This window comes from Apteryx mantelli, chromosome 2 (genome assembly GCF_036417845.1).
Source record: "Apteryx mantelli isolate bAptMan1 chromosome 2, bAptMan1.hap1, whole genome shotgun sequence".
Taxonomy (NCBI): domain Eukaryota; kingdom Metazoa; phylum Chordata; class Aves; order Apterygiformes; family Apterygidae; genus Apteryx; species Apteryx mantelli.
In genome coordinates, this window is record NC_089979.1 from 23,653,494 (window position 1) to 23,675,595 (window position 22,102).

At 42.2% G+C, this 22,102-nt stretch overlaps 1 protein-coding gene across 2 annotated transcripts in view; it reads right to left on the minus strand.

The window, feature by feature from the left end:
- The window catches only part of CDH17 (cadherin 17), a 28,904-nt gene extending 7,766 nt beyond the window's left edge, over positions 1 to 21,138 (minus strand). The window contains exons 1-14 of one of the 2 annotated variants that reach the window (XM_013941913.2): positions 21,039 to 21,138; positions 18,275 to 18,344; positions 15,355 to 15,453; positions 14,574 to 14,711; positions 12,829 to 12,967; positions 11,820 to 11,978; positions 10,906 to 11,105; positions 9,087 to 9,218; positions 7,923 to 8,073; positions 7,112 to 7,327; positions 5,770 to 5,846; positions 3,980 to 4,171; positions 2,382 to 2,626; positions 237 to 367 (exon numbers count right to left, since the gene is read on the minus strand). In XM_013941913.2, coding sequence (XP_013797367.2) covers positions 237 to 367; positions 2,382 to 2,626; positions 3,980 to 4,171; positions 5,770 to 5,846; positions 7,112 to 7,327; positions 7,923 to 8,073; positions 9,087 to 9,218; positions 10,906 to 11,105; positions 11,820 to 11,978; positions 12,829 to 12,967; positions 14,574 to 14,711; positions 15,355 to 15,453; positions 18,275 to 18,319 — 1,924 coding nt within the window. In that variant the 5' untranslated portion in view covers positions 18,320 to 18,344; positions 21,039 to 21,138. The remainder of the gene's footprint in view (positions 1 to 236; positions 368 to 2,381; positions 2,627 to 3,979; positions 4,172 to 5,769; positions 5,847 to 7,111; positions 7,328 to 7,922; positions 8,074 to 9,086; positions 9,219 to 10,905; positions 11,106 to 11,819; positions 11,979 to 12,828; positions 12,968 to 14,573; positions 14,712 to 15,354; positions 15,454 to 18,274; positions 18,345 to 21,038) is intronic. The other variant, XM_013941914.2, reaches the window with a different exon arrangement.
- Between the last annotated feature and the right edge of the window lie 964 nt (positions 21,139 to 22,102).

The following is a 22,102-nucleotide window of genomic DNA, read 5'->3' on the forward strand; positions in this document are numbered from 1 at the left end:
TACATGAAAAGTTATTTAAGATCATGTGGCCGTGGTATTATATTAAATGCACCTGATGACCCCAGCCCAGGAGACCATTTTGTGTAACTCATGCTCCTGTATTTTTCCTTGGTTCAGTTTTGCTGCCCCTGTCTTTCTGAAGAAAGTGTGGTGTTGCAAGAAGTGTGGTAGTTGCTCATAAGGCAGCAAGGGAAGGGGGTCCCGCTGTGTGTATACACAGTCCTTTCCTTGCTTACTTGACTCTGATGCAACAATCTGAACTTCATATGCTTGTTCTTGTTCTCGATCCAGCAGGGAAGCAGTGTATATCTTCCCAGTGGATGAATCAATCCTTAGCCATTTCTTCACATCTCCTTCTAAGGAGTATCTTTGGAAAGGAAAAGAAAAAAAAATCACATATTTTATTCCAAATCAGGAAAAAACTCTTGACAAAGCAAGTACTTCTTCATTGATTATAGTCAAATGGCTTGATTACAATTGTACTCAAAGAAAGCACTCTTGGAAAAGTCCTGATAATACAGCCAGCCAGGAGATACAGACAGAGGAACAGAGGCCAAAAACATTGGTTTCTGGTGAGGATTAAGTTCAGAGAATAAAAACTGAGAGCAGAACCCCAGGAATGTCACTGCTGCTCCAAAGAAGCAGCATCCTATGCATATCACAACTCCACCTTCCTCCTAACTGGGGAACTCCAAGCTTTCAGCCAGGAGTGTCCACTGTCCTAACCCAGTGTCCCTCCCTCAACATCACATCCCCCATGTCTTGGTTTCAATGGTGGCACAAGCCAAAGGCTAGCCTGGGTGGAGGAAGCAATGCAGCCAAGGGCACTTTGTTGGACAACCAAGGGACCGGGACCCCAAGATGTATTGCAGTGGTCATCTGCTGCCAATCTAGATGCAGCCTGTAATTACTGTAGGAGCAGCCCCGGAACAGTGAGTGTTTTAAACTTCACCACATCATTGCCTTTATATTATTGTTAAAAAAAAAGGTCTCAGGGTATTCACATATACAGATGCGACGATGAACATACGACCAAGTTAAAATACAGACATTGAGTATGTGCGACCTGACCTTTTCATTCAACACTTTCATTCTTTCAGTACCTGCTGCATTAAAAATAGCATGCTAACATGCTTATATGTCTTTTATTTTTACACTATTTATTTTATTTCTTTTAACCTATTTTTTAGCAGAAATGTGGTTTATGTAAACATGAATTCCTGTCAGCTGTTTCTGTCATCATCCCCCAGAGCTCATGGACTATGTGGCTCACTTTCAAACCAGCTTGACAGAAGGCCAAACATGCTAAGTTCCCAAAATTTAGGGGAAAGTAAAGAGCCAGCTGAACCCCCCCCTTGGGAATAGGATTCCACAGGAGGCCTAAGAGTCAGACCCTGGAACTCCATTAACTGCTTGGTATTTTGCTGAAGTTTAGTTAAATTTCAAGGATTGTTTAATACGGTTTGGACTGACCTTTTCAGCATTCTAGCTGGGAATCATGCAGCAAGAACCACAAAAAATTTGTCTATCTGTCACTAACATAAAAGGTACATGTACACCATGAAGCAGAGCATGATGCACAGATCATGACCTGGCAGAGTCTTGAGGTGATTTGACTATACGATACAGCACTGAGCCACCTGGATGCACCAGCTTGAGACTTCTGGCATCCCACTCACAATCATATGAGTGGACTTGCCAGTGTATCTTGGCATCCATACTGGAAGCAGGCCTTTAGTCTTTGACAGTTATGTAGAAAAGACTTAGTTTAAAAGAAAATGAATGAATTATCAAATATAGACTTGAGCTTCTTTCTAAGAAGTTGTGTGTTCTGCTGGATACAAAACCCTGTGCTGTTACCTGAGTAACATGAAAAGCAGCCATGGTCCTACTGATTCCTAGGAGTATTCTGTACATACCTCATTCATTGTTAAAGGTATTTGGTAGTATGGATTTGGAAACTCTGTTATTCTCAAACCAGCTCTACCTTTTTACTGGAGATATATACTGGCCTTTTTTCACTTTTAGTTTCTTGGTTCAAGGGCCCTACTAGGTGATGCTTGTTACTATATATAAAGATGATTGGGAAAGCACTTTCCAGCAGTCTACTTCAGGTTGCTCCCAGGCTACCACCAAACTACACCTACCACTTTGTACTATTAGATGAGAGACAGACAACTCTGTAAAAACATCTTTTCTTTTCCTGTATGCCAAATATTGGGTATATTTTCCTTGTCCCTCTATTATAAAAATTTTCTAAGCCCTACCTCATCTTGAGATTTTAACTGAATAGCCACAGAGTGAGGCCTGGACTAACACTGATAATGACAACCCCACTAAATCCTGAATATAATCAATAAATCACAATCTTTTTTTTTTACCGTACAGTATCCCCCTCAGGATCATAGGCTTCCACCGTCATGACCAGGGTATTGACAGGAATATTTTCAAGTGCTTCTCCTATGTAAGCTTCGCTGTTGAAAACAGGTGGTTCATCCACATTTGTTAGAAAAACTTTGAGGACTGCAATGGAGCTTGAGTTATACTGCACTCCTGGCACCAAAGGTTCAGGGTTTGTGGCATGGATCACCAGGTTATACACTTGAGCTGTTTCAAAATCGAGAGCCTGGATAAATTAGAAAAATGTGATTTAAAGAGCTGTCCCACTGTTTGTTTTAGCAAATCCTAGACAGACAGACAGAGGAATTTCTCATTTCGGCATCTTTAACCCACCTGTCAGTGTCTGAGCCACGGTGGGGCTCGATGCACAATGTCAGAGTGCCCTCAGTGCTGCTGCTGAACTAAAAAAGAGAGTTTCCCTTGCCCTTCCCTCCACAGGAGGCCAAAAGATACAATGACAAAATCCTCCTCTTCCCAAGGAGGGGATTGTATCTCAAATTTAGATGAAACAAGGGAAACCTGTCAAGAGCAAAATGACATTGGGAGAATGAATTTAAATGAAATCATATGCCCACTCAGAGGCTCCCTCAGCAACTGCATTTCCAAATAATGTTGCCACCTGCCTGACCAAGTTTAATAAGTATATCTTGTTTACAGCAATAGTATTTATAGTTCTGTACAAGAAGGCCTTGGATGACTTCTGGTTGACAAAAGTCATGTGAGAGTGTAAAACACCATGGAATTTCTCACAATCGCATCTTCGGGAAAAAATTACCCTGAGGTTCAGCAGATCTGCCATCCTGCCCGTGGCCTGGCTGGCTGCAGGTGAACTCCATGCAAACAGTATGTCACTACTTGGAAAATAAATTATAATTTTTCTGAGCCCATAATTACAAGTGCCTTTGAGAAGGTTAATTTCAAAGGGAGAACACCTCTGGTATTGAAATTCATGGATGCAATAGAAAATGTTCCTGATATTTCTGATTACAACATTCAGAATGTGAGATTTATAGTCCACTGCAGCACACACTGACTTTGGCCTTATCTCCATTAATGTTTGCCTCAACAGGAACAAACTTCCTTTTTGTTATGATGCGGAGACAAGCCAATCACCTGCACCTCCCACTGCAAAAGCCACCAAGGGCCCAGAGTATCGTCAAGGAGGAGGATCTGCACTGTGATTGTTCCTCACTGTGACTACAGGACATGGCAGTGCTTAGCTGGCTTTCTGTTTTCAAGAGAGACTGCTGCAAAATCATTCAAATAATGCAATTTTTTTCTATAATGTGTAAACATCTACTTCGTCAGCTGGCTCCCAGACCACAGGACAGCAGCAGAGCCGGCAGAGGGCAAACAGCTGATGGGGAAGGCAGGAGGATAAGTGTGCCTGGGCATAGCAGAGACACAGCACACAGGCCTGAGCGTGGGGCCTTCTGCAATCTGCGTGCAGCTTAGGGGTGGCCTCACAGACCACCAATCTACCTGTCTGTCTACAAATGATCACCAGTATAGCTACTGTATATGACAAATGAAATGAAATGAAAGAACAGAAATGAAAAGAATAAACCCATCTCTCTACCTTGTTAATCCTGATGGATCCTCGGTTTGTTTCAGGATCTGTCTCTATGATGAATACTTTGTTCGGGTCTCCTTCCTTAATCTCGTAAATGATGTAAGAACTCCCTGTGAGAGGCTCATCTGCATCAGTAGCTTGAATTTCTAATATCACTGTTCCTACTGGGAGATCTTCTGCAACAGTCACATTCTGATACTGAGGGGAGAGAGAGATCATTGAAACAGGATGAGCACCATCTGAGGATAAGAACTTCAGCGCTACAACAGGCTCGTGACCCACAAGCCCTAAGGTATTTCAATCCACAGCAGTCCTGTGAGGTAGGGAAGCATTGGCTCCATTTCACAGCAGAGACATAACTAGGTTAAGGAGAGATGTACAGAAGCATTAGTGAAGTGCCTGATAGCAGGAGAGCTGAGGTACCTTGCTGCCCAGGGAAATCCAGGGCTGCAAGCTGGGCACTACAGTCTCTGCAAACTGCTATATCCCCTTTTCCAAATAGTCTGCTGGTTGTCAGCTCTACATTTAGCAAAGGTGAAGGGATCTCTGTTTGGGCAAGCTACTAGTATAGCTGCAATACCAGACATGCTGGAACAGCTTTCACCTCTTCTAATGAAACCTCTTACACACAATATTTAAATGTTCACAGCAGTAGGGACAGCACCTAGGTCTCTTCTGTCCCTGTTGAAAGCCCTAGCCACTGAGACTGTTAAATATCTAATTATTCCATGCACCATAAGCTGTTGTCATTCTAGTGGCCCAGCTCCATTTATTGCATTGATGTGTGCCCTGACCAAGCAGTTTGGTTTTGAGATCGTGTCCTGGATTGAGACCTACTGGTGAGAAGGTTGACAGCCTGTTACATGGGCTGACAGTCTGCACATGTCAAAGCTCCCATTATAGTCAACAGAGAGCTGATCAATGCAGTCAGCCAAGACCAAAAAACAATTCAGCTTCCCCAAGAGAGGACCCCCAAGGGAGAACACCCACATTTGACTGGCAGGACATTTGATCTCCCAGCCCCACTGCTGGCATTGCCTACAAGTACATGGGAGCTTAGACACCTAGTAGAAGTGACTGCATCTGGAGCAGGAGCCTACTCATAGCTTCCACAGGCAATGTGGAAATGTTTGGGACCCGCTATACCCACTGCAGTGTCTGATGTGAGACTTAGGCCAACTAATGGAAATCACTGTAGGTCTGCTGGTCTCTCTGCTAGACTTCAGCATCTCCAGCAAAGTAAGAGTCAAAAGCCTGAAACTCTAGCCTGAAGCAAGGGCCAGCAGGCATGCATTTGGGTATGGATCGATGGGTCACTGTTTTTGTTTAATGAAAACAGCCTATTCGATTTCCATTCAACTAATAGCACATTTCACCTTCTGTTTTTTGGATATATTAATACTGTGTTTGGAAGGGAATGTGGGAGAAGCTACGTCAGTTTTTTTTCAATTGAGACATTTTAATCATTTGTAAAGCCTTTTTTTCCCCCTTCCCTTCCAGAACTTACATTTCTGGAATAAACTGCTTTAATAGAACCGTTTCTTTCTTTACACATATATTATTTCCCCTGAGCAAATTAGCTTATACTTCAGAATTAACTATGAGTTTGTCCCATGGTTCACTGACGAGGTAGACCTTATAAGTAGGTGTTGTGGAAACATCTTGCCTTTATTTTCACCAGTGGACTGCTTTGTTACCTGTTCTTGTTAATAGAAGGATTCCCATTAACTTCAGGAGACATTGAATATAGACTCAAATGTTTAGTGAAAGTTTGCTAGGGACATCAAAATACTCACATCTGATTTTTCAAAGATGGGAATCTGATCATTGATGTCAATGACATGTATTTGCACATCACAGATTGTTTGGAATACTGCACAGAAAGAGAACAAAACAATATCAGAGCAAGACTCCTGCAGAAAGAAAAACTTTGCTCCAGAAGGGTTCACAATGTAGTGATCATTGCCGAATCACCTGATCTGAGCAAAGCCCTGCTGTTGTAAGAAGGACAGGATCTCCAATATTTTGTAGTCAGCGAGAAACTCACTATTTCTCTTCTTGTTCATTTTCCCAGTTCCCTCAATATTACCCACCCTGTTTCTTTTCATTTCCCTCTTGTTTTTCACCAAAGCCTTTTACTAGGGAGAGGACACCTATGAATTGTCTTTGCTCTCTCAGTATGACTTTTGCATGTCAAAAAGTAACCCCCAAGATGCTATTCTATTCTTGGTGGACCATCAGACAACACCCTCTTTTTTGTTACAGTAAAACTTGAACCTAAGATCCATATAAATGTAACAGTGTTCCCTGAGCAGGGGTGCCCATAGGGAAGGGATCTGCAAACATGCTCCGTCTGATCAGACATAGCTGGGTTTTAGTATTTTCCACATGTGCTTCATGAACTGAAACATAGGAAATATCCTAAACAAAACCGTTTGGATGAAATCCAAATGAGCATCCAAAACAAATCACCTTCTTCTCCCCCTCAAAAGTTTTCATAACATCTGTTTAAGTGATGCTATTTTATTAAGAGACATGTCACTCCATTATTTACGTGCTAGTTCCACCCAATGCGTAAGTTTTGCCTAACTATAAGAATTCCATTATAAAGCTTTAAACTTTAGTATGGAGTTTGATTCCCTTTCCATTCAGTGAACCATAAGGGATCTTGCATGATGGGGAAGGTTATTTCTGAAGATGAGTTTCAGTTCTTAATCTCTTAAAATACATTATCTGGACCCTCTGGGCAGCCGCATTTAATTTCTCCTTATTTTTCATGAGCCCTTTTAAGAGATTTTTGGGGAAAAAAACAGTATATAAACCCTAAATCATATGATCTCTTCAGTTTTTTCCCCTATGGAAGGAAATCTCTTACTGAAGAGTGTTTGTTAGCAAACTGCCCGCCCAGTTTATCCATGCTCTGCCCTAGAGCTTGTAGCTTTCCGTTCTTAAATTATGAATCAATATTAAACCCCCCACATCTCTAGAACGAGAAAGTACAATTCCAGAGAAAAACAGCTCTCAGTGCTGCTACTCCCTTTAATGCATCCTTTTGGATTCCTGTAATCCCTTGGACACTGAACACTGGGGATGCCAGGGTGAACAAAATTTTTCCAATGTATAACAGGCTTTACATACCCGCATCTGTCACCAACACCTTCAAGGAATAGTTGGAAGCAATACGCTTGTTTAACGAATGGCTAATTAACTGCAACATCCCAGTGTCTTGCTGAATAAAGAACAGATCACTTGCAGGAACTGCAGGAACTTGACTCTCAATTTTGAATTGCAGACGAGAATTCAGGGTGTCTTTCTCATCCATGTCTGTAGCAGACAGGGTTCCAATAGTACTTCCTGCAGCCAGGGAAAGATCAGAGTCACTCAGATAATGCAGTAGTCCTATCTCCCCATAGAGGCACACATTGATGACAGTGATACCAATGCAAACAGTTGAGTTGCAATAAAAATACAAGTGTGTGGCAAACATTATAATGAACACAATCATTTAACTTTTTGGAGTTTTTCCTCTAGCATCCCAGCCAACTGTTTTGGGATTGGGCAGTCCAAAGGAGGAGCACCTGGATTTGGGAAAATGGGCTCATGCTATTTAGAACAATATTTTTTCCACTAATAATAGAGGATTATTTTTCTTTTTACATTCTAAACAGTTGTACAAAACTCTGGTTGTGGTACAGAGCAATTTTATATTTGAAATGAAAAAGTATTTTTTAAATATCGATTTGGGGTCTGTCATTCTTAGGTTGTTGAAATCCTTTTCACCTGAATTATCAGAGTGAAAACAATAGGGCTATTTGCACTAGAAAACTTTCCTCCAGGAAAGCTACATTTTACTATTTGGGATTAGAATTTTTAGCTTCATTTGCACCCAAATGGAAACAATAACAGGACCAAAATGATGTACATAAAAGAGTAGAGCCTGTTTTCTTACCTGCATCTTCATTCTCTTGGACTTCAAGGACAGTGAGAGCCTTCTGGCACACAGGGGGATTGTCGTTTATGTCTTCCACGACAACAGAAATCTGCAGAGGCTTGTCCACCAGTTCTCCCTCTTTGTCTTTTGCAATCGCAAAGAACGAATACTGCAAGGAGAACATTGTTATTAGATGTGTTGAATTTCCAGAATGACAATATTTTACATTTAAATGGATAACTATGGAAGCCTTACATACAACAAAATATCCTTTCATACTGTTTACTTCAGAGGTCTTCCATGACATCTTACTACTTATGATCTGGATTCTCTAAAGAATTGAAAAGGCCTGAATACTTCACTGTTCTGTGAACTTAGTCTTTCAAAACCCCAAGAAAGGCAGGAATATCTCATTTTGTCATTTCATAAACGAATCTGTCACATACGAAGATGGTGTTCCTCCAGCATAGCTGGTCCTTGGCATCTCTGTGCCCAAATTTCCTCCAAGAACAAGAAGTGACAGAGGGTTTTCTGTCTGAAAGACCCCAGATGGGGAACTGTGGAGTAACTTTACAGTTACAACTGCAACTTAAACTCCTTTAACTAGCAAAATGCACGTGTGTGCACATGGTTACAGCTTAGCCTGGCACAGAAAGGTCACAGGTGCTCTGGGTGAAGTGACCTGTAGGAACGTACTGAGAGGCAGAGAGAAAGCGCCTGGGACTCAGTTGCAGTGCCTGGTGAGCTCTTGGCTTTCTTGACAGCAAGTTCATTTCTTACATTTGTTTGTTGTCTCTATTGTGGAAAGATCCCTGTGCTGGTGTAGATCAGGAGGATTTGAAATGTCGAAAGCTCCTGCTTTCGCCTACACCACAGCTCAAATACCTTTAGCTCTGCCACGGTGAGCTCTGCGTTGTGCTTGACATACGCAGTGGAGAGTGACTGCTACCAGACCGCAGAGAAGTGTTGTTAAGTAGCAAGCTGAAGATGGTTTAAAGTATAGTTGATGAATATGCTTTCATATCTATTAAGCCATTCTTTTCCATACAGAAATGACAAGAAATCACGCTTTTCTTCCTTTTTTCCTCTATCCTCTCTAGCTTACTTGCATTTACTCACATACCAGTAATCAGCTTCTTGCTATGGTCTCTCCCATCAATTTGGTTTTATATGTTTACTTACAGCATCCTTTTCTTCCCTGTCCAATGGCTCAGTCACATAAATAACCCCATTCTGATCGACAGAAAATGGGAGCCTGGGCAGCTTTTCTTTTTCAAAAAGCTCATAAATTACATCTGGTTCATTTGAGTGCACCTAAAAACACAAAAGTAAGTCAATATAGGAAGTCAGAATTGTAGACTGAGATTTAGCAAGAATCATTTGTGGGCCACAAACAGAAAAGATTGCTTTCCTGTTAGCTTCTCATTAAGTCATAAATGGGAAAATTAACAGTTTGGCAATGCTGGGAGCAGGCCTCAGAAAACCAGACTGATAATCTACATCTGCTCACCAAATTGTTGTAGCAAAGGCATTTTACCTCAGTTTCTTCAGCTGTCTAAGATGGGCCCTGACACTTACCTTTGTATGAAAGAGTTTTGTGATGTGCAGATAAAAGGTGATACAGGAGAAGGAAGTATTACTATTTGAATGTCTTGACACTAATTTATTCCATCTTCTTAAACCATCTATTCCTGCCTCTTATTTTTGGTTTAGCTAGCTCACAGAAGTGGAATAACAAAGCAAATATCCAGTACCTATCTGCACATATGTGTGTGCATGCTACTTACATTCATCAAACTCTATGACAAAGGATCTGGGGGGGGGGTGTCCTTTAGATTTAAAAAGAAATGCAGCAAATATAAAGTCAAATATTTCTGAAAGGATGTTTGCCTGTTAGTCAATATTTACTGCTGTATACATCACTTTTACTGTGCAATTATAGGCAAAATATTTTGCATTTGCACTGTGAAATGTCAGTGGTAAAAAATATTATGGGAATGCAGAAGACTGAAGTAGGGCATTTAGGTCCTTTTAGTATAGTAGGTGCAATGTATCACACAAAGCTGGTCACAGCAGATGTCCCTGAATGAGGGGAACTGATCACACCAGGGTTTCAGTGTAGCTGGTCCCCTTCCAGCCTCTTTTGCAGATAGAAGAAGGTAACCTCAAAATGACCTTAAAGAAGTTAGCTCTTGATTCATCTTTGGTGTTACAGCAGGGCTGGGACTGCTAAGAAACCCAGCAAGAAAGAACCGCAGCACGTCTGCAGAGGCACAAAATTGGTCCGTGTACAACAGGACATGCTGCTCATCCTCCCAGGCAGCAGCACGCCTCTCAGCAGAAGCTGCACATGGCTTTCCTCCCTCTGGGACACCTGCACAAGGGCATGTCCTCAGGAGAGGAAATCAGGCCACACATTTACTGTCCCAGGAAGTATCACCTATTACTGTCCTCCTGAACTTTTCCTCCAGGCTAGTACATTGTAAAGCTCTGCTTAAATTGCTAAACTAATTCATTCAATGTGTCCTTGCATTTATCTTTCATATTGTGCCAAATAGCCTTGAAAAGTACCTTTTTTCTTCCAGTCATTAGACTGTAATAAAATTGTCCAAAGGTTTCCTGTGTTCATATCCTTTTCTCACATATGGACAACGCTAACAGCCTCTGTAACCTGAAAAGCAACGCCTAGTAGGTCTGATATTTATATTGACTTAGGCTGTATCTCAGTCACATTCGAACCTTGCTTTCATACTAAAGATGGGTTAATGAGACCTGCACTAATGATCATTTCCAAAGCATGCCACATGGAACAGAATTCAGAGGTGCCAAAGTCCCTTTTTACTCAGATCCAGGCCGGGAAGAGCTCCTGCAAAGCTTGGTGTTGAGTGCAGTGGGTGCATCTTCACTGTTCATTGGGAGAAGATGATTCAGTGGCGCTCAGGAGACATGCTGGGAGCACAGCCAAGCTGCTGGCCATCACTGTTACAGCTCCAAGCCCTACCTGGCTGACGTTGACAGGGTGGTCCTGGGTGGAGTTCTCTTGGATGTGGATGGTGGGGGGTGCCTTCCACAGACTCTCCTTCACAGTGATGACGACGTCAGCACTACCGGTGAAAGCATTCGTTGTCATCCCTGCCATGTCCTTCACAGTGACCACAAGTGTGAAGGTGTCCTGCTTTTGGGGATCTAAGTAATGAGAGCCTAAAGAATGGAACAAAGAGCCCTAAGTGAAATGAAGCAGAGGCTGTGGAGACTGTTCACCTACAGACTCATCTGACCCATTGCCTCATACATGCACCTTGCTTCTGCATCTGCTCCAGGCTCGGTCCTTAGATGGACCTCTGTGCTGAATCTCAGCAAGCTGTTTTCTCTGGCTTCTCTGAATGAGGCAGCATTGCATCATGTGGACATAGCCACTCCACTGGCCCTGGCTAACTTCAGATCTCTGTGCTGCAGTTTCTTTTGTTGTGCAGAGGCATCATTGAACAGCTCTCATTCTTTTCTTTAAGCACTTGCTCAGCCCAGAAGAAGAGCCCTGCTTATTTACATCATTGCAGTTTAGGTAAGATCATGTGGCTGGCCCAATTTTCTCCACATTTTTCATTCTACTGCTTTTGGTTTTCTTGATTTCAGGGAACAGAATTAACACTAAGATCTGACTGCATATTCCAGAGGGCAAGAGGATCTACATCACTTATCATTGTACTTTCAGGTCCCAATGTCCAGCTCTGCTAACTTCTCTTGAATTTGGCAGGAAACATGAACAAACTGCCCAAAATCAGGGATGCAGTGGAACATGTCCCACAGACTACCTTTATTCAGAATTTGACATCAGAACTGTTGTCTCCATGTTCCTGTGTATACCCAGGAATTCATGCTTACTTTTTGACAAACAAACAAGATTGTTTTACATACCTGTCATACTTGGCGAGATTGCTCCAGTTACATTATTGATCTGGAAAAGCATTGTCGAATAAGGGTTGGGAAAATGGTGGAGAATGCTGTAAGTCAGCTGTGCATGGGGAGTTGAAGGATCATCACGGTCAGTGGCATGGACATACATGAAGGGCTTGCCTGTTTGGATTAGAGAAGGGGCTGTGATAAAAAGACACTGAAACCTCAGCATGAAGACCATTTGAGCAGAGCAGGGAAGGCAGCTCACGGGAAGCTGCTGTTTTTCCACAGCACAGTACTCATGGCAAGCCATGCTTGTGCATGGAGATTACATTGCCTGTGTACCATCTTGCAGGTCACCCTTCCACTAGCCCTGCTCAGTAGGGTCTCACCAGGGGCAAAGACCAGCACATGCAGAGGTGACAGAACTAACTCAGAGAGCTATCTACCAGCCAAAGAAGGCCTGCACCAGGACTGTATTCCACTGGTATTTCTCATTCCTTTAGGCTACTTTGTCATCCTTATAAAAATTAGTTCAACCAAAAGCACCTTGAGAAAAGTGCCTTGCAATTGTGACACAGTTGTAATTAAAGGAACAATCATACAATTACACAGTGCCATGGCACAGTGAAAGATAATGGAAAAAATAGAGATCCATGGCAACATATATGAATTTTTGCCTTTTGTTGATCCATGCAACATTCAAAACCTTTTGACTTGGACGAAGTTGAAGAATATACTGAAAAATTACAGAGTGGTTTTCTTGCACCATGGAGCCTTACATGCTCATTCTTTAGCGAAAGTTTCTTCTTGATTCCATGGTCACAGTGATAATAGTTGGCCAAGTTCTTTGCTTTATTTCCAGGATGTGGGTCTTGTACTGTTTTTCTGGACAGGATTACGGCAGCCCATAATCTAAGACTGTCTGATTCTGAGAAGTGTCAGTCACAGTAAACTCATACCTCATAGCTACATTGGCATTTTATTTCACTTCTTATTAACTATAATACTTAATTATTATGACAATTACCTGGACGGGAGTTCTGCCTCACTACTCCAGTGTACATTAGCTGATCAAATTCTGGTGGGTTGTCATTGATATCCTCAACAAGTATTATAACAGTGTATGGACCTTTCACTCTCTGTCCCTTTTCATCCAGACTTTCTACCTTGATTTGGAAAAAGAAGGAAAAATAAAGAAACATTTTCACATAGATACATTTGAGTTTAAAGGATCTAAATCAATCAGGATGGCAAATGTCAAGTCATTCTTACTGTGATGCAAATCTGGGGAGAGGCATCCCTGTGTGTCTCCATCCACAGGGACAAATTCACCACAGTAGTTCACTGACAATAGTTCATCACAGTATATAATGCCAACAGTACAGAACAATATACCCCTGCTTTGGCTGATATTTTTCAGAAAGCTATTTCTGACCTCCAGTCTTAGCAGACTACTTGGACTCTTGCACAATTAGACCTCATGCTTTTCTTTAAATAGAAATAGATACTTTCTAAAGAACAAGGAGAAAACCCAACATGATAGAGAGGACTTGAGTATGCTATTGTAAATATCAGCTACAAAAACAAACTGATCCAACAGTTTGTTAGGAACATTTAATTCTTAGTTCTGATTACATTTTTGTTCCAAACAATGTGACTTCTCATTTTTCAGCCTTGTGTGATTTTTAGAGAACATGCTATGCTCTATAAGTGTATACTATGTCTGTCAGACTTTATTTTGTTTGCACATAATAGATCAATCAGGATTGTTCTTTCCTAAGCAAGCATCATTTTTTAGTTCTGTCATCACTTCTTCTTATCTGTAAAGGATTTCTAAGTTTTGGGTTAGTAACTTCTGGGATTAGAAAATTTTTCCTCTATAGTATTACCAATCCAAAGGTGCTTTAGAACTGAGAACATGGAATCATTAAGCTTGAAGTGCTAGGCACCTTGTTCTTTAGTAAGATAGCTAAGGCTAGCTAAAACATCATCATATACTTTGTCTTTTCAGATGCTGACCCTTTCATCATCATTTTCTTCTTAGCTGATAGTGTTTCAGAAAAAGGCAGGGCCAATTTTGACACAGAATCAGCGCACAAGGCTGTACTGAATCTGACGAGATCTCCTACTCACCATCCCGCTCCCAACGGAGCTCCTAATGAGATGCTTATGAAAAGAATATAATAACAGGACAGGCACACAGTGATCTTTCCTCTAACAGCCTCCAGTGTCTGCCAAACAGTTTTCTGCCAGAGATTAGATCTGTGTCTCTGTGTCTAAATGTCATTTAGTCACGTCATTTGTCATTAAATAGATTATAATCTTCCTAAATAGATAATAATCGTTTATTTTCACATTCCAACCATGAGGTTCACCCCACCAGTCTTCAGTGATGCCAAGTAGGTCTCATTCATGGTGCCAAGTCAGTCATTTCACTTCCAGTCAAATATTCTCCTTATATCCAATTATAGAATTGGTTTTCAGATCAGAGTAAATTTTTTTCTCAACAGAACTTTTCTGTGCTAAAAAACACTCTTGTTCTAACTGCTCACAGTCCACAGCCATCATTAGGTTAACAGCAAAGCCTTCCAGGACTGTAAAATTATGTGTCTTTGAACAAAACTCATCATTAGAAATGGAAAAGGTGGCTGTAAACGGAAAGGTAAGAAACAATTTGAAATGTCAGCACAGTTTTCCACTATTTTCAAGTTTTATCAAAAAAATGGGTAAACATGAATAACTCTCCCTTCCTATTTTTTACTGAGTTTTCACCTGCAGCCTGTACTTTGCTTTAGTCTCCCAGTCTAGAGACCCATTGAGGTACAGGACTCCCGTCTCCGCCACGATGTCAAGTATTCCGTCTTTTTCACCAGTCGCTCTGAAACTCACAGCAGGTGGCTCAGCTGTGAACTAGAGTGGGGGAAAAATCAGAGGAAAAATCAATGCCTTTTTCAAAAATAATTTAAAGAATTTAATGCTTTTGTGTCTTTTAAAATCTATTGCCAACAGTGTGTTTGGCTGGAGGAATAATATTCTAAGAGTCCGCTCAAACAAAGCTGCCCTTTTCTGATCCTCAACAGAGGAGTTTTCACATTATTTCCTGAATGCTGCAGAAAATCCGAGCTGTGGTTTCTCCTCCAAAGGAAATGTTTGTCTAAGACAGGGGTTTGTCTGAGCACTGGAATGGAAAATAATGACACACATCCTCCATTTGCCTGGGAGCTGGGTTTGCCCTTCTGTTATGGTTTTGGGAAAGGAACCTCAGAGCCTAAGGAAAATGGTGACACAAGTTACATGGAAGCCCATTCTCTAGGACTGCTGATTGGGGTAACCCCTGTTTTAGGATATCCTCTTAAAATGTATTTGAGAGAAGGGGTTGTCTTTGTTTTCTTGCATGAAGACACTTGAATTCTCAGATAATGAAAGTCAAAGTTCATTTTAGATCATCTCTGGAGACTGCCCCACCAACACGGATGGCAACACTGTCTATGAGATGAGTATGCGAAAAGTATGGGATTTTTGATCTGAGTGGATACCAAGAGACACTGATTACCTGGTATATGAGGCGCACTCCAGATCCTTCTGGAACAGAGAAATTCATGTCCTTCAGAGGTCCACTTAGATGCAGGCTCCCGAAATTCTGGCACATAGCCTATGAGAGAGACAGGGGTGGAGGAAATCAGCTGAGAAGTGTATAGTGTCATCACGCACAAACAGCAACCCTTCCTCACAGAGGCTATCAAAGATTATTTTGGTGTAGCATAATGCAAGAGATACTTGCTGGCCTACACTGAGCCTCTCCTGGCTCTTTAACACATACCCATCTTAATTTGATTTCAAAACAAACATTTAGGTCCTTCCCTTTTCTAAATCACTACATAATTTAATGTGACTTTATCTGCCTTCAAGAGCAAACACATGCACCAAAGAGCTGAGGGTATATTGAGAGCAAGAGGAAATCCATAAAAGCATTTCTGAATCACCACTTGTGTCCCTAGTAGGACCAGCCACGTCCCATCTAGGAGCTGCGCAATCCTGTGGCCACGAGTGTGTCAGGAGACACAATACCCCACAGGGTGACCTGGGGAAGGGGAGAAATTGGGGCTGCACTCTGCAATTTCCTCAGTAAATCCAAATGTGGCCATGCACTATTTTGTGAGGGAAAAAGTGGATGTCCCTAGGCCCCCCTATCCCACTGCCCTCAGCTGCTCTGGCCACCTGAGCAAGGCGTTCACACCCTGCCCCTTCGCATCAGCTGCTGCTAAGCATCGACAACAGCCTGAGCAAAGACATCCTGCTGATCTCTGGCTTCCACTTCATGGCAAAAATGACATGTAAAACTGTCTCAGCCTCTGTTTTCTTCCTAATGGCTGGCGTTCACATGTTCACCATTCACATGGTGGTTTTTCTGGCAAAATTTTCGTGAGTTTTAGGAACAACACCCTGCCTAGTTCTTGAAGACCTCTGGGCGTACTCTAATGCCCCTTCTGCACTAACATTTCAGAGTTGCAAATCAAAAATAGCAAAACCAGAATCAGTCTCTTAGAGCAGCTTTTGCATACAAGACAATTCAGCCTGTGATTCAGAAAATGTACCTGTTTCTTAAAAGACAAAACCAAACCCCCTTAAACGCCTACTTTTCTATCCCTGTTGCTGAAGTCTTGCCAATGCTGAGGAGCTGCCTACCAGAATTCAGGCTCTGTCATTTGACTGAGCAGGTGAAACTCCCCGCCAAGACCCATTCTTCCAGAGGAAAAATGACTTTTTTCTGGTATACGAATTTGGAGTGCTGTTGTAGTGATATTATCCAGTGCATGTTCTCTGCCGCATGACTTTTCCCCTAAATTTGATCCTATTGCTTGTGGGACAGTTATTTGGCCTCACGCAGAAAGGCACAGCTTACATATTACCAAGGGAAAACTTAATTCAGACTATGACAAAAGCATGGCTAAGTTCAGCATAATTTACCCTAAAGCACTGCTGTGTGCATGTCACAAGTTGTGTTTGAATAACACCGGATCCTGCTTATTAATAGCCAGAGATTTTGCCCTTCCCGCCTACAAGGGTTTGAGACTTTTTTGCAAACAGGAAAGCTATAATATTGTGAGAATTAGGGAAAGAGCTGTAGGGGGAGGGGAAGGATGCTAAGGGAACACTAAAGACATTAGAAACATTTTTAAAAAGCCATGTAATAGGTAGGCATACTAGGAAAGTGTGCTTTATGGCTACACTCTACTTTTTCCCTAACTGCTCACCACTGGCCTCTGCCAGGGACAGGACACCAGGTTAGCAGGACCCTGGACCTGACCCATTATCACTGTTCCCACGTCACACTGGTGGGCACAACCTGGAATTAGGGATTTTTCCCAGGGACATTTTGTGGGGAGCTTTTGCTCTGTCATGTTTTACAGGGCATGTTGCCTGCCCATGAAAGCACAAAGGCTGGCACTATAAAACCCAGCAGGTTCAAAGTGCAGGCTGTGAAGCAAGTAAGAGATATCTCTTCCTGCTGATTAAAATTACTTTATATGGACCATAAATATTTCCAAATGTATGTCTACAGTATGAATCATGACTCAGTGGCCTGAAGGGGAAATAGGGTTTTCTCCTTGGGCCATATCCAGTTGTCACCTCTTCTGAAGCTGGCTGTAATGGCTAAAGAGTGACTTCCCAGGGACCGGCGTTGCTGTGGTCAGCAAATTTTTGAAATGGGAAGCAACAACTAGGTGTTCACTATCGCACATGAACCCCACTCCCAGGGTCTCCATATTTTGAGGGATTTTTTATTAGCTTTCAATTTGACCCTTCTTTTAGCTTTCCTTTTAATTTCAAGTGTAAAGTAGGAGCCATCTCTGTAGCCTTAGCAAATATCAGTAAATCTACTTAATTTAATAGATCAGATCCATAAATGACATAATTAATACATTTCAGCTCCAGAAAAAAACCTGAAAATGGATTCACATAGAAAAATGAAGATAAATAAGTAATAAGCATGATTTAAATCATATACCAGTATACATTACAGAATACATATAGAATACATAGAGTACATTTATCATAGAATACAGTTTATCAGCACATGTATGGATTATAATACAGAACTCAGTACTAGGAAGACAGAAATGTCTTCGTTGTTTGATGATTTGTTGCAGTATTTTCAACTCCTTACTAGCATGAAATCCATTTATTGGAAATAGTAGTATCTAAGGAGGAACCACAAGAAGCAAAACAGATAGTTGGTTTCTTCCATTTTTTAAGCTTTTTTCCTAAAGATTGGCATGACTTCTAAACTTTTGACCGTGTGGGCACATGCATTGGGGACGTACTTTCACATCCAGCCCCCCACCCTGCCTGGAGCACGCTGCCAGTATGACTCTCAGACCTGAGATGCCTTCTGTGGGTTATAGCTTAGAGGCTCCCAAGCAACTTTTGCCATTTGTTCCCGGAAAAATGAAAGAAAAGCTGTAACTCACCACGTGAATGACAAGCAGAATTTGAAATCCACACAGTCTAAACATGCTGAAAGATGTTTTGCTTCAGCTCCTGCGAAGAAGAGGTAACAGACACTTTAACTCGGTAGACCTGACCCAGTCTATTTGAGAGTAAAGGCTATAACTAAACTTCTCTGAAGCAGGAGGGAAGGAGCAGTCAAGGAGCGAAGCCTGAAGGGACCAGAGCTTCGCCGGGACAGCTGGAGTAGGCTCTGGCCCTGCAGCGGCAGGGGCTCCCGTGAGGCTCCCCCATGCTGTGGCAGCCTCACAGAGCTGACAAAAAAAGGGCTAAAACCGACACAAGCCATCAAGTCACATAACCTCACTACTGAGCTGCCTGATGTCACGCAACCCCTATTTTCATTTCTGCTTTACTAAAGGCAACAACACAGTCACAGGAAACATTATAACCACAAAAAGCTGAAGGTCTTATAGGGGCCATCCTGACACCCCTATCTTTCGAGTACAAAAAACAGCCATTCAGTGCAATTTGCCGGGGGGGTGGGGGTGGGGGGTCTCTGCACCCCTCACAGGAACCTGGCTACCAAAAGCAAGGCTTCCAAGACCACGAAGTGCTACCTGCCTTGATGTAGCCTGAGTTTCAAAAACACCCTGAGCACACAGAGCAGTGAAAGTGGCTACTGAAAAGCCCCAAATGAACACCTTCAAAAAAACCAGTCATCATTGCAACCTCCTGGAAATTAATAGGTTCCTCCAGAATAAAATCTGATTTTCTCTCTGCCTCTTGATGTTAACATAAAGGGCAAGGCCCCTTCTGCAAAGTGTGGAGCACAGCACTGACTGCCTCAGTGCTGTGCCTTGTTACCCAGCTCAGACCTACAGGTATCCTTTAACTGCCCCAGCTCCATCCCATGGGGGCTCCCAAGGAGAGGAAAACTGTGCGGAGGGCCAGCCCCCTCCAGATGCCTTCCTGTTTGGGATTTCCATCATACTTTTTTCCCCCCTTTTCTTTCCCCAACAGCTGACAAGACAGGACCTATAAATACAGAAACTGTTGCCCACACTGCTGCTCTCCCCAACACTCCTGCTACTACGTGCCATAGGGCTTCATCTTGCAAATCCCATTCTGAGCAGGTTTTTATTACTCATGCAGTCATGCCCTTTGAAATTACTGGGCTCCTTCCATGAATAGAAGCCAGCTGCATGGGTACTGGAAGAAAATAAAATGGCAGTCCATTGAAACTAGAGGTAATCAGGAAAATAACTATTTGTCAAGAAAGTGGGGCTGAAGGTAACCCTCTGCTGCAGGGCACTGGTCCTTACTGAGCCAGTCCCTTGCTGTCCTGCCAGGAGCCAGAGGAGCTAGGATATGGGACAAGGCAGAGGGGTAAAGCCCTAGATGCATCCACCTGAAAAGCCAGTTTGAACCAAACATTGCTGATATTTCATTTAGATACTCTAAGGAACATTGTTCAGTTCCTCTCTCTGTCAGACAGCTTCCCCTCTCCCCTCCTCCCAGGACTTTTTGAATATGTTGTCCAGCTTCAACTGTATTTAACAATGGGGCAGAAGTTCCCTACTAAATTGGGGTAACAGGTAAGGTTGCACTGTTTTCCCTGCCATCGCGTGCCACCGCACCAGCAGCCCAGCGAGAACAGCCACCCTGCCCTCAGCTCTGCTGCTGGAAGGCCAGGAGGGAGCTGGAAGTACTGGGGGCTGCCAAAAGGGCAGGAAAGAGGATATCGGCGGTCTGGGGTTACAGCAGTCTGGGTTTAGGGAAACGACAGGGAGCCAGGCCTGTTAAGGCAAGGAGAAAGTTAAGGAAGGGACACATCTGGCCTTAATGTAGGGGACAGGAAATGTCGGACAATGTACTCCTTCACGTGGTTGTTTTAGTGCGCTATGTCCAGTATCTCCGTCCAGAACCAATGGTGAAATACAGCAGCGGAAATATAGCCATTTTGTAGATTATGGGTTTGGAAGATAAATGACTTTGCTGTTCTCTTCTCCTTTGAAAGCAAATATAATTCCCTAACGTTATGCCATTTGCTTTGCCTTCTGTAAGATGAGGATGAATGGCTTGATCAGCATTTGAACCTTTATCCCGGGCGTTTCAATGCCAAGTGTTGACCGGCTGGAAGCTGCTACTAAATCTCATGAAATCTCATGGCACTGCCAAGGACCAGAGCCCCAAAACACATTATTCCCCGTCACCCAGCATAGAGTCTAGTATAAAATTCAGATCCCCTGAGACTCATGCAAAAGTTTTCAATAATAGACAGGATCTGTTTCAGGATTAGAGTAGGATCAGCTTAACTGAAAGGAACGTGAGACCTAGCTGAGGACTGGACCCATATTTCCTCTCATTTCTCAGTTTCATTTCATTGCTATATCCCTCATAATCCCTTATGGATCCCCTGCCTGAAAGGAAATCTCTAGGATAACCAACATACAAGTATCGCAGTGACTTTCAATAATAAACATTCAGAGAACAAAGAAAATTCCCGGAGGTTAAAGATCAGTAACAGTCGAAAGTATTGGGTTACATGAAAAAAAATGTTTGTTTTCTTTAAATGATTGATTTCAGATGTTAAAATTCAGTAAAGAGAAAACAGAAGAAATAATTGATTCAAATCAAATACAAACCAGACTTAGCCTTAGCACAGCAGTCATCCATTTTACAAGAAGGACAGCTAAGTTCCTAACATTGCCAGAAAAAACCTTCATCAAGCCCTGTGCTTCAGGGTTTAAAGATCTTTCAGTGAAATGACAGATCATCTCTTACCTGTAACATGAAAAGCTTGTTTTGCTCTAAAAATATTTTGTTCTTTTAGCTGTGGGAATCACCTTTGCAGGTTGGTAGTGTCCGTTTGTGCTTCTCCACACAGTTTATAGTTTCTTAGACTCGCCCCAGAGGTTCAGTGGCTCAAACATTAACAGCATTGAGAATTATAGATCCTTAATGACTAGGTGTGGTAAGAAATAGCAGCCGTGTAAGGAAGCAGTGTGGCTCTGAGATAATTTATGGCTCCTTATTTCCTTTGGGATTTTCTATCTGAATTTAGTTTTTCAGTGCGGCTGCAAGAAATGAACAAGCAATGCACGGATTGGCACCCCTGGGGCAAGCTGTCCTTTCTGTAGGAGAGAAGGTGGAGAGGAGAAGGCATGGGCCTCTGGTGGAGATCAGGTTTGCTACTCTCCGAGTCACAGTGGTAATTTACGTTCAGAAGACAAGAACTTGGACATTAAAGTCACTTTTTTCACAGCAGATCTGTGCATGGGGAGGATTCAGCCTATTTATAGGAATAATTCATCAGACATGGACTCAGAAAGTTTAAGTTCTCTATGAGCTCTGCAACAAATTTACATTGGATAATTATGGGCAAATCTCTCTGCCTGTTTCCAGACGCTCATAATGGATAGAATAACTCCTCTCCTCCATGCTTCATCTTTCATGTCTGTTTAGGTTTTCAGTTCTTCAAGGGAGCCAGTCCCCACTATTCTCTGTGCCATAGCACCTATAGTAAGGGGAACGGAACTGGACTATAACTGGACTATAAAGGACTATGGTAAAATAAATAATAAATAAAATACCATGAGAATTATAAGTGGAAAAAAAATAGAAGTTTTTAAAAGTCTTAATCCTTGAGATGTCATGTTTTCTGCTACCTCACTTTTTAATATCATACATATTTCAGATGTTTTGAACAGCCTTATTTTCTTCTCCCATAACGTTAATTTTTCATCCAGGTTCCAACTTCTGGCTTCAATTTCCTGTGTATGCTGTATAATTCTTGATCATTGTTTAGTTTTTGGTGCAGTGCATTAAGCATTTTCTGGACTATGCAT